The sequence below is a fragment of the Apaloderma vittatum genome, unplaced genomic scaffold (genome assembly GCF_000703405.1).
Source record: "Apaloderma vittatum isolate BGI_N311 unplaced genomic scaffold, ASM70340v1 scaffold5900, whole genome shotgun sequence".
NCBI lineage: Eukaryota > Metazoa > Chordata > Aves > Trogoniformes > Trogonidae > Apaloderma > Apaloderma vittatum.
The window spans coordinates 1,779-13,905 of NW_009693867.1; the positions used below are offsets into that span (position 1 = coordinate 1,779).

A 12,127-nucleotide genomic window follows, 5' to 3' on the forward strand; every position below is an offset into this window, starting at 1 on the left:
GTTCAGCAGCATAACTATCAATATCTGCAGAAAGAGCCTATGAGAGTATAAATAAACTATATTTTTTTTTATATATTATTTTTGAGTTAAGATAAAATTATAAAGCATTTTTCTTTAAGCTCCATCATACAGCTTTAACTTAGTCCCAGTTCAAGGCTCAGTTTCCTAGTAGTGTCTCTTTTTTAAGAGAAGAAGCATGATCAACATGAAGTATGTTTACTTAATAACCCCCAAATATGCAAGCTTGAGTGTGAATGACTTTTTTTTTTGTCAACTTTATAAAGCCTCTTCCTGTAAACTAATGCCTTCTGGGACCACACTCCGTGGCTGCTTTATCTATTCAAAAGGAAACTTGTAGTGTGAAATCAATTTTTAAATTCAACTGGTTTAGTCCAAAGGTCTCCAGCTCCAACACACATGAAGTGCATTATTTGCAATCGCAAATACTGTTTGAGGAATACCTCAGAAATGTCAGGATGGTAAATGAAATAAGAAATTAAACTCAGTGAGTAGAGGTAGGTCTTCTGCCTTCATCCTTGAGCCAGTAAGAAATTGCTGGCTAACATTCAACCACTCCAAAATTTTCAAAGGTAAGGATGCCACATTATCTTGCGCTTCAACATTCTGTTAATGCTCCCAAGAGGACGTTACAAAGGTGAACTGTACCCATCAAACCATACTTTATATTTCTTTTTAGATGCTATCTCTGAAAAAGGCTGTGCCAAAAAAACCCCCAAAAACTCAAGATACAGTTTGACAGGGACTGAGTTCTCCAAGGTCCTTCCAGAGCTCAACAGGATAAGTATTAAGCCACTCTGGAAGACGGAGCTTAGAGGACAAAAACTCAATGAATAATACACAGGTACTCCAAAAGCTGTGGAAGAACGTGATCTGCTGTCAAACAGTACAGAAAAAAAAAATCCAAACCTCAATGTTATTTCCTATTTTGTAAATAAGTAAATCTTTATGTAAAAAAAATTCTAGGAAAACCTTGGATTAAGTACTACAGAATTAGCTTTAAGCTAAATGGAAACCTAAATTAAGAACAACCTTGTAAGATTTTTAATTCAACAGAGTGAGCTCTGAGGCATTAGTTTCCTAATCAGTAGACTCAAATACTAATTAAATAGCAAAAAAGAAAACAAAATTCAACCCACTCCTCAGCTTGCAAAGAAACCCTTACATTGCAAGCTTCCCTGAGGTTAAAGACACAAGATACTTGCAAGTTATTAGTGAAGCTGAAAACTGATACAGGAATGCTAAGTATAAAGAACCATAAAGAAAGAACTGAGATGAATAGTTTAAGATGTTCTGGTGGATAAGGACTTACCAGGGTACCTGTATACACCAGAAGTGTGCTGATAGAGCATAATGGGTTTACGATACGAAGCAGCACCAAAAGGAAGACAATTAGAGTATCAGATCGGAAGGAGATGACCTTGGGGACTGAACAATCTTCTGCCAGCCGACAGAGGAAGGTTTCAGCCTTAGCTCCAAGACAAGCATTGACACAACAGCTGTTTTCATAACTATGTATCTTGATGACTAGTCTGATAGTCTCAGAACCTGTTTATTGACTATGATTGCCCAGAAAGTGATCCTGCAGCAGTGGGAGGCGATGAGAAAGCAGAAAGAACATACCAGTAACTGCGGCTCCCGTTTTTCATCTACTGGAGGGAGACCTGTTATTATTTCTAGTAAGACCTAGGAGCAAAAAAAAAAAGACGAGAAAATGAGGCCGAGAATAATCCTTGGCGTATAGACGGTTTGCAAAAACAAGCATGACCCTCAGTATATCAGACAAATGCTCATAGAATCTGTACTTATCCAGAGACAGCTCTCTATCCCATTGACTGTTGCTGCTGTTGTTCCTGTCTTTATTTTAACTGTTGCATGCATTATGAATATCAACACACATTTTTTCTCACCCTACACTGTGTTGCTTCAAAGCGAGATGGAAGGATTTCCAAAGCAGGATGGAAGGATTTCCAAAGTAGTCACACACAGTATCTGGCCTCCTTCCCCGTGAAATTACATGCCATGAAGGAAGTGGTCAACAGAAATTAGGGTCTTGGATCTATTCAGAACAGAATCACGATTCTCCCAAATATTAAGCTCGTCTCTTTTTTTGTACTCAGCTCTAAGGCAAATCCCACATGGACAGCATACATTTGATGCTGAATTATGGTAAAACATGCTTAATTTTGCAACATTTTCCTTAATTTTTTCCCCAGTCTGATTTACATTTTTGTGAAATACTGAACAAGAAGAAACAGTGTTCCACATTACTTCAAACTACATTTAGATAGAACTTGGAATGTTATTCTGCTCTAGTCTTTGACATGCAAATTCAACACATTCAAATCATTTCAAGTCAAAGTTCAGAGACACTATCTTAAGAGCACATCTATTGGGAAAAACAAAAATGATAGATCAGGATAGATTATTTAATTTCAGATATTCTTTATTCTGTATGCTTTTATCATTTACAAAAAAAAAAAAAAAAAGACATATACTGCTTCCCACATTCTACTTACTACTCCAAAACTGAAGATATCGGATTTAGGTGTTATCTCTCCTCGCAGAGCTTCAGGTGCCATATAGGCTGCTGTTCCAACAATTCTTTCAGTCATGATTGTTTGCGTGAATGTTACAGATGCTCTTGCAAGTCCAAAGTCAGAAATTTTGGGCATATATGTATCAGTTAATAAGATATTTGCACTGGAGGAGAGGAGAAAAAAAAAAAAAAAAGAAAATTTTCCAATCTAGTACAGTAATTAGGTTTTATAACAGACTAATAACGCTTTAGTAACCAAATGCAAACTGCTACTTTGACTGTTCCTTGAAATCTAATATATTTATACGTTATTCATATAACAAGAAATGTAAGTTGCTTTTGATGCAAAATGCTTAACTTCAAAATTTATTAAATAAACGAAGAACTGGCTGCCAAGATCCATCCATGTACACATGCAAAAAAAAAAAAAGAAAAAAAGAAAAAAAGAAAAAAGAAGCAGAAACTCCCACCCCTAAATCCTGCAAACCTAAGAAGTTTCTTATAAGAAACCAATTATGTTACATTCATGTTTTGGATCTGAATAATCTTTCTTTTAGAAGGATAATAGAGAATACTTAGCTCTGACCAACTGGTACTGGATCACAGTACAATTCTTAACTGTTTAAATCTCTACTCAGAACTAAGAAAAGCAGGTTTTTATACCTATTATCTAATAGTATGTCAACAGTTACAAATTCACATGCCAAATGAATACTAATACTCTTATTCTGTTTTGGAAGAGAAACAGAAAACATTAATGCTGGAATAATTCATGTGTTGTGTTTCCACTTGATCTCCAGCTTTTACTTCCCTTAACACTCCCCCGAAGACCGAGGCTCATCTAAAAGATCTTAATGCTTTCATAAAATACTCAGTGGGACGAATTCCAGCATAAATCCTCTACCATTTTTTAAACTTGTAGCACTTGAAACCATCTTAAAATCACTTGATTTAATATTTCTGTAATCCTCCTCATTTTCTGACTCCCTTGATGGAACTATAAGAAAACACATAGCCAGATAAAACATGGAACACTTTCTAGAAACCTACATTTCTAACTTCCCCTTCTTGTTCACCAGACGGTCTCAACATAATTAACTGAGCTGTAAGTCACAACAGATCACTTGGTGTTAGAACTGCTGTAAATAGTTTTAAAGACCACTACACCAAAGGCCAAGGCACCATATACCAGCTGGTTTTGTATTTAAAGCTGAGCTTCTAAAAGAAGAAAGAACAGGATCACAACTTCATAAATCTGAACTTATCACCTTGAGTTGAGCCCAAAGAGCAGCTGCTTTTCCGATACACCACAAAGAGCTCAAGAGAAGCAAGTTTTCCTGCAACTGTCAAGTTTCAAGAGACAAATGAACTATTTCCTGGGCATAACCAAGCCAAAAAGCCATGCACAACTCTGAGAACACCCATTCAGTGATGTCCACTCTAGCCTATTGAGAAGCTTTCCTGTGCCTATGTGGTTATGAATTGCCTCCACACGTCACAGCAGAATTAAGACTGAAGTTAATGTCAGATGTCTCTTCGTTTAAGTTTTACCTAGCAGTGGCAGCACTATTAATAACACCAACCAAATTTATTGAAATATTCACACTGCAAGAGGTCTCAAAATAGAATCTAAACAAAAAAAAAAAAGCAAAATGAAACCAAATCCTGTAATATGATTAACTCACAGCAGTTAGAAGGGCAGAGTACCATAAGGTATAAAATGTGTTCCTTCCAGTCATTACACTTGTCCAGAGGCTTAAGCGGGGAAGAAAGAAGAAGAAACATAACTTGTCAAAGCAGCAGACACATTCTATGAGGCAGCTGAAGCAAAAACTTGTTCCTCACAAGCAGGAAGGTCACAAAACCAAAGTGGCCTACATTTATTGCACAGTTGTGAAACGCCAAGAAGCTCTTGAGACATTCATTCGACACCCAACCAGCCAGTTTTTCTTTAAACCACAGAAGGAATAAGGCACCTAGGGCTGTTCTTCAAAGACTTGGACTGCTTAGGTATTAAAAATACTAAAAAAATAAATCAAAAAGTGTAGCAAGGGAAGGGAAGGGAAAAAAAAACAGGAAAACCCCACAAAATTCTATAACAAAACCTTCACCTCTTCCGAGCTCTGATATCTCTAGGAAGAAAATCTGGTATAATAAACAATTGAAAACACATTATCCTTGAAGAACCCTGAACTTCATAAACCTGACTGAAGTAATTTTATTGTCTTCCTAATAAATGGCAGTAAATTAAAAAAAAAAAGTGGGTTTTCCTCTGAAAAATTCCCCATTTAAAAACTCATTATGTACTCTTAAGTGCAGTTTTTCCATTAGTAGCAGTTGTGAAAGAACAGAACTTCTGGTTGTCCTTGCAGCACTCATAACTATTTGATAGTAACAGATTACAATAGCCTCATAATTATCTTTAGAAGTTTGTACTGGCTACGTCCTTGTGGCAAAGACAAGATTAGGGTGATAGATGTCACTTGCAGAAAAGATCGTGCCCTTCAAGCAACGCTGCTTACAGTTTGTTCTCTCTAAAATGACTTTAACAGGGGGAAGACGAAAAAGAAAAGAAAAAAAAACAGAAAAAAGGGAAAATGCAGTCAGTGACAGTCAGCAGCTTTTACCTTTTAATATCTCTGTGAATATGATTATTTTCATGCAAAAACTCGATGCCATTTGCTGTACCTTGAGCAATTTTACATCTTGTGTTCCACGAAATTGGTGGAGTATTATCCTTGAATAAGAAGGAAATCATTAAAAAGAATAATAGCATACATTGCTTAATTTACATGGGCAGAAACATACACATCTGTCACACTCAGCTCTTTTCCTTGAATTTTGCCTTTGATTAATTCATCTCTTGCAAAAAGAGTTCTTGACAACATTCAACTCTGACCCTACGAGTCCAGCTGCACTGCAAAAGAATTGCATCTGTCTACCACATCTTTTACTTTGTACCAGCTCCGATCACAAAGCCTTTTAAGCCAAAGCAAATAATTCAAAGCAATCAACCGTTTTTACTAACAAAGAGAAGTCAACCTTCCAGCATTTCTAAATTTACCATTTCTCCAGAGTTTAGCTCGACTCATTGAACTAAATAGACCTTAGAACTGAGGATAGATACACTACAAAGCCACTTCTTAATCTGAATTCTTAATTCTTAACTCTTCTGAGAAGCTTAGAGTTTCTCAACATTCTATCACCTCCCTCACCTGCTCCTCAAAGCCCAGACAAGATGATGATAAAAGCAAGAGTTTGTGCCCCAAACACACCCAGCAAAGCCACAAAATGAAGTTATCAGCAAGAATACACATTCAGTATGCACATTTCTCCCTTGTTCAGCCTTAACAGAAAATTCTTTCGGATTTATACATTTTGATTTAGATTCTTTATGATTTATGTAAGTTTGTTTACTCCTTCTAAAGGCCTCAGTTTTTACTACTTTAGCTTTCAATCACCACCAGTCCTTGAAGCTCACTTGATAATGACGACGATGAAAGTTACGTGGATGAACGTTTTCTTATACAGCCCTGTGAAGCTTTGCTCACTTCTACAGATAAACTTGCACTGCTATAAATAAAACTTCAGTCTTCCTTCTGCACTGATTCAGTTTAAAAAAAAAAATTACAATTGCAAATATGGAAGTGTGAGCAAGCAAATGAACCAAATCAACCTGAGGCAGCAATGCTACCAAATATTTCCAGCCCTTTACCCAACAGAATCACAGAATGTCAGGGGCTGGAAGGGACCTTGAAAGATCATCTAGTCCAACTCCCCTGGCAAAGCAGGATCACGTAGAGTAAGTCACACAGGAACACATCCAGGTGGGTTTTGAAAGTCTCCAGAGAAGGAGACTCCACAACCTCTCTGGGCAGCCTGTGCCAGTGCTCTGTCACCACTGCTATTCACTCTCATCCCAACACCACTGTTTGGCCTTGCAGAGAAAACGTCAAAGACTTTTTTTTTTCTACAGAGTATTTTTTCAGTCTCAACAGTTCCATAACCCAGCTCCTTCTCCAACTACTAAACGCTTGAGCCAGTATGACAGGAAGATCAGTGCACAAGAAAGCAGAATGACTTATTTTAGGTCTAGTGCATGGGGAGTTGAAGCAGTTTAAGATGTTCACCAGCTAACAATCTCAGAAGCTGCACTTGCTTAGTATAAAGCAGATTTTTGAACTCCTTCAACAAACTAACATGGACACTCATCTGCTAGGTTAAGTCTGCCTTCCTGTTGGTATCACTCTAATAAGTAATTGTCCTTCATATAGAGTTACCTCAAGAAAAACAAAGCAACTTACTATTTGTTAAAGGCCAAGGCTAGAAGACACCTCATTTGATTAAATCAGAAGAAAGTATTGCATTTACACAAAATACTAATTAAAAAAAAAAAGGATTTCCCACTTATTTAGGCACTTCAGGAAAATATGCAGACTACGAACATTGTGTTCTAACCACTATCACAAGGGCAATGAACCAAGGGCAATGTCACAACGCAGGATCTCAAGAACTAGCAGAGAACGTGCCAATGTCAGAACTGGGAACAACATGACAGTGCAGCACCCTCTTCTCTGCTCCATGCACGCAGGGCAAGTCCAAGCTCTTGTGCCACTTCAGGTACATGACATTGTACTCTCAGCCTGCTCTGACTTTATTGTGCCTAAAATATTTGTATAAAATGTTATTGGAAAAACACTTGTTATCATACTTGTCGTCTGGAACACAGAAGCAAGTTGTAAAACATCTTTTGGCCATTATGGTTCAGTACTGGTTCAAAGATATTTCATAGATATCTATACTTTGGCAAAGTTAAGATAACTGGAAGCCAGAAAAGATTTTACTTACCAGACAAGCAAGTCTGTCAAGCAATGAACCATTAGGCATGTATTCGTACACCAGACATGGTTGAGCACCATCACTTGAGAAACCAAGTAACTCTACTAGATTCTCATGCTGGCATCTATAGAGAAAAAAAATAAACCTATTCATATATGCTCTGGAATACTCCCAAAATTTGATGAAAATAAAAGAGAGAGGGAACTTAATGCCAAACTACTTGTTTCAGCCCCACTGCATATAGTCATGTTTCTGCAGTGGTGCTTTAAAATGAACAAAATAGTCACATCGTATATTAAACAGTCTCACTTAATATGAATATCATTAAGTTATGCCAAAAAGACAAAAAAAAGGGATCACATTAGCTTATGTGTTATCTGTCAGCTTAGATTCCCATAAAGGATATGAGGATACCATATAACACTGTACTCACTTCGCCATCATTTTTATTTCTTGATCAAATTGCTGCTTCAAGTCCTGAACACTAACATCAACCATCTACAAAAAGAAGAATTTGACATTAATACCCTTGGCGATATTAAAATGCACAGGCGTTCAGTAAAAAAATAAAAAAATCAAAAGTGTAACTCTTCCTTTAGATTAGTTATATATAACAACTACTTGACTGTTACGGTTTTTTTTTTTTTACTTCACTCAAAAATAAGGTATCAGAACTTGCTTTTTAACTTTCTGGAACACAGTAGTATTGGGCAAATTAATTCAGTTTCAGCACAGTCACCAATTTACCCATTATATTTCAGTGCAGTTACCCACTAATAGCATTTATTCGTTACAAAATTAATTATTCACACAAAACACTGGCTATGAAGACTAAAATTTTGTGATCCTGAAAGGGAAACCTCCCCAGCACTCTCTCCTTTCTGCCACTTCCTCTGCGCAGGGGAGAGAGGGGAACTGCAGAAGCACCCTGCTCTTCCTGACAACCTGCTGGAGCCACTCACCACAGGAAGGGCAAGACCTCATCTCTGGTGACCGTGCCAGCTCATGGGACTCCAGGATAAGATTCTCAACCCAACTATTGTTTAAGGTGTGGGGAGGCATTGGAACAGGCTGCCCAGGGAAGTGGTGGAGTTGCCATCCCTGGAGGTGTTCAAAAAACGTGTAGACGTGGCACTTCGGGATAGTTTAGAGGTCATGGCAGTGTTGGGTTGACAGTTGGACTAGATGATCTTGGAGGTATTTTCCAACCTTAATGATTCTACGGTGACACTTTTGGAAGTGTATCATTCAACACTTTCCACAGATAAACAAGACTATACTACAAAGTACACAGCCATTGAAAAAAGTCCAGAATGACTCACAGCAATGAGCTTCTTGACAGCCACGTTTCTGCCGTTGATGTAGCCTTTGAACACAACACCAAAGCCACCTTCTCCCAGTTTGTTACCTCCAGCTGATTCCGGTCGTGCATCAAAATTATTTGTAACACTTTCCAAGTCATGAAATGAAAAATTATGGAAATCTGAAAGACATATTTGCCATTTAGCACAGAGCTATGTTTTCACTTGAGGAACAAGTGTATCGAACAGATTTTCTGCTTTGGTTCTACTTAATCAAAAACTTGCTACCACACAAATCCTGACATAATGGAACACGGCTTCTAGCTTTGTGATGAAGACAGAAGAAAAAAGAATGAAATGTAGAGAAACATATATAATCAGCTATGCATAATATTCTTCACAACTACCACTACAGCAGCCTTCTGACTGTACTTTTTGTTAATACTTGTAATACAGGTAATAGAAATTAAATGTGCAGCAGATCGCAGAGAGCACCACACTGCGTCACATGTAAAAATGTATCATCTAGATCACACCAAGTTCCTGCAAGCAACCCAAAAGTGGACCTTTAGGAAGAAACAGATCAACCATATATTTTCCTAGAATGCTTTCTTTAGTTACCTTTCTTCCAACATTCTTATGAAGCCTAGGCCATTCTATGATTCTATGAATTCCTGACACATAAAATCTGGTTTTAAAACACAACATGCTAATCAGTCTACAAAATCAGTATCGAAAAACGGCAACAGGATTATGTGTAGCACAAAAGAAATTGCAATTTAACTAACAGTCAAGTTTTCCATCACAGTAGCCACCTTATTGGCAAGGTGCAACGCGTATTCAGGTATCTTATTACACAAACTAAATTCAGTCACACAGAACATGAGCAAAAGATGCTGTGTCCCAGAGGTGCATGACAATGCGAGACAGGCATTACTCTAATGCATTGCTGCAATTTATTTCACATGGGCCGAAGAACAGAGCAGCAAAAAAGATTGTACCGAATTCTGCCAAGATGGGTGCCTACCTGTGTCACTAGACTGCGAGCTGCTATTTTCTTGCCTTAAGCAGGGAGGAGCTGAACGTTGCTTCTCAGTACTCTGAGTTAAAACAGGCTTTAGAGATGCCATTTCTTTTTCCTGTACAGGCAGTTGTTTCTCGTGTATAGGCAAGGTTTCCTGTGAAGAAAGAGGTAACGTAACTTCTTGTGCCATCCTTACAGCTTCTGAAAATGGAATTTAGAAAAAGCGTTAACTACATGAGGAATCGGAAAAATAAGTAACATTAATGCCAGTATTTACTAAGAGGCGTGTGAGCGTCATGACAAGTTTATATTCTCCCAACACATGAAAACTGCAGGACTATTACTTACACGACTATTACAAATAACAGAATTAGAAAATATGTCCACTTTTGGTTACTTTGACCAAATCCCTTCTGATTTTCAAGTTACTGTGAAGCTTCTTAGCATCTTAGAAAACTGAGAAGACCGCTCAAAACGCACAAGAGAAATAGTTACCTGGAAGCAAAAGGCTTGCTGGTGCTAGGAACTGATTCCTAATCAGCAGATCCACAAGATCACCAACTGTACAGTTTGTTGTTCCCCAGTCATAAAGTAATTCACATGTGGGGCTCTTTCCCATTTGTACAAATGCCTCAAATCTCCTTAAAAGATAAATTAAGACCAGCATTAAAATAAAAACACAACAAAATCAAGCAACTCGGAGAACAATGAAGGCAAAGAGATTAAAGGTAAATTATTAAAAAAAAAAAAGAAAATTAAAAGAAAATTCTGAATCTACTGAACTGTACTGTACCGTTATTTGCAAATCTTCCGAAAATGCAGCTAAAAAACCTAAAGAAATTCAAGTTCAGGGGGAACAAAAAGCAAAACATGAGAAAAATTAATGTTTTAGCTCAAACCAGCATACGTGGCTTCAACATTTTGTCCAGGATGCATCATATATTAACAAATGGGACTAACAGGTAATAGAATGTGAGCAAGAGACAGATCAAAGGGACAAAAACAAAAAAAAAGTGTTTCCATTCATGCGGCATGCACACTTACTTTTGAATATTTTGAGACAGGCATTAAGCAGAAATTGAGAACCATTATTCTGACTGATTTATTATTATTATAATAATAAACAAAAATTTAATGCTAACATCACTAGAAAGGCTGAAAACCCAAGACAACACGGTATTTAAAGTGTCATAACCACTGAAATAACTTAAGGATTCAACAAGCTCTTCAAGCAACAAAGTATTCATAGAATACTGCCGACATTACTTGCAAATTAAAACTTGCTAGTTTTAAGCCTTGGGCTTCCTGTATCTGTTGGACATATTTTTGGGAACAGTGAATTAGAAGTTACAGTCCAGTTGTCTCTTGCGCTGTTCTTTGTGAGGATGAACAACAAAGTCAATGTTCACTAGTCTCCAGGGTACAGAAAGTTATACTGCCAACGCTGAGTCACTAAGAATGAGTATGTCTGTGGCTCTAATTAATTCTAATTTCCTTAGTCAATTTTCTTTGGCTTGTCTATAGCTTGTCTGAAAACTGAACTACAGAACAATTAGCAGTAATTACTTTGAGTTCCCTAAGGAAACAGTACTGCAAGATAAGTTCTTAAGTAACCGTCTTCACACAAACTGCAACAAGTTACAGTAATGGACAAGAGTATGGAATGGGATGGACAACAGGATGGAATGGACAATGGGATGGGAGGGACAATGGATACTGAACAGTTCACAGGCAAGATTATGTTACATGGTGCCCTTGTTTGACCTAAACAGAACCAACTCTGCTCAGTGATTTTTACTTTTCAGCTCAGTCTCTTCTAAAAGATTGCACTTTCTGAAGTTAGTAGCATGTTTTTGCAGATAGTGTCTCCTACTAGAAGTGACAACACCCAAGGTTTATAGTTACGGCCTGGGATTGGTATGCAGAAAGGTTCTGGCTGATACTAGCTCCTACAGCGACCAAGGTCACTGCTGGATCTTGTGTGCCATGCTGGGGGAGCCAGGAAGAAAAAGCAAGCATAAGGGAGTAAAACCTCCAGTGAGGAACAGAAAGGACAGGTGACCAACAAGAGTATTCTATTCCATATATGGCATATTCAGTACATATCTCAAAGATGATGGGGGATAAGCCCTCTTCTTCAAGGGCTGGCATCTCAGGAGGACTTTGTCCCTTATTCTGCCTTTGATCCCAAACCTGAGTTCCCAAACCCCAGCTCTTGGGTCCGGCTCCCCTCTGCCACTGAGCCTGGGGCATCCCCGGTGCTGCGGGCTCTGCAGCATCTGTGCACATTGCTAGGGAGGGGCAGGCAGCCAGATCTGAGATCAGTTTTATGTAGATTTACATATATTTCATTATTATTATTTCCTTATAAGCACTATTATTGTTTTATTAAAGCTTTTTTAGTTT

At 37.8% G+C, this 12,127-nt stretch overlaps 1 protein-coding gene across 1 annotated transcript in view; it reads right to left on the minus strand.

The window, feature by feature from the left end:
- IRAK4 (interleukin-1 receptor-associated kinase 4) overlaps positions 1-10,362 on the minus strand; it is a gene marked incomplete at its 5' end in the record, with an annotated part of 10,801 nt that extends 439 nt beyond the window's left edge. Inside the window, 8 exons of the mRNA XM_009865221.1 lie at positions 1,642-1,704; positions 2,538-2,721; positions 5,185-5,294; positions 7,406-7,520; positions 7,830-7,894; positions 8,719-8,879; positions 9,725-9,922; positions 10,217-10,362. Of these exons, the coding sequence (XP_009863523.1) occupies positions 1,642-1,704; positions 2,538-2,721; positions 5,185-5,294; positions 7,406-7,520; positions 7,830-7,894; positions 8,719-8,879; positions 9,725-9,922; positions 10,217-10,362 (1,042 nt within the window). The remainder of the gene's footprint in view (positions 1-1,641; positions 1,705-2,537; positions 2,722-5,184; positions 5,295-7,405; positions 7,521-7,829; positions 7,895-8,718; positions 8,880-9,724; positions 9,923-10,216) is intronic.
- Positions 10,363-12,127: the final 1,765 nt, after the last annotated feature.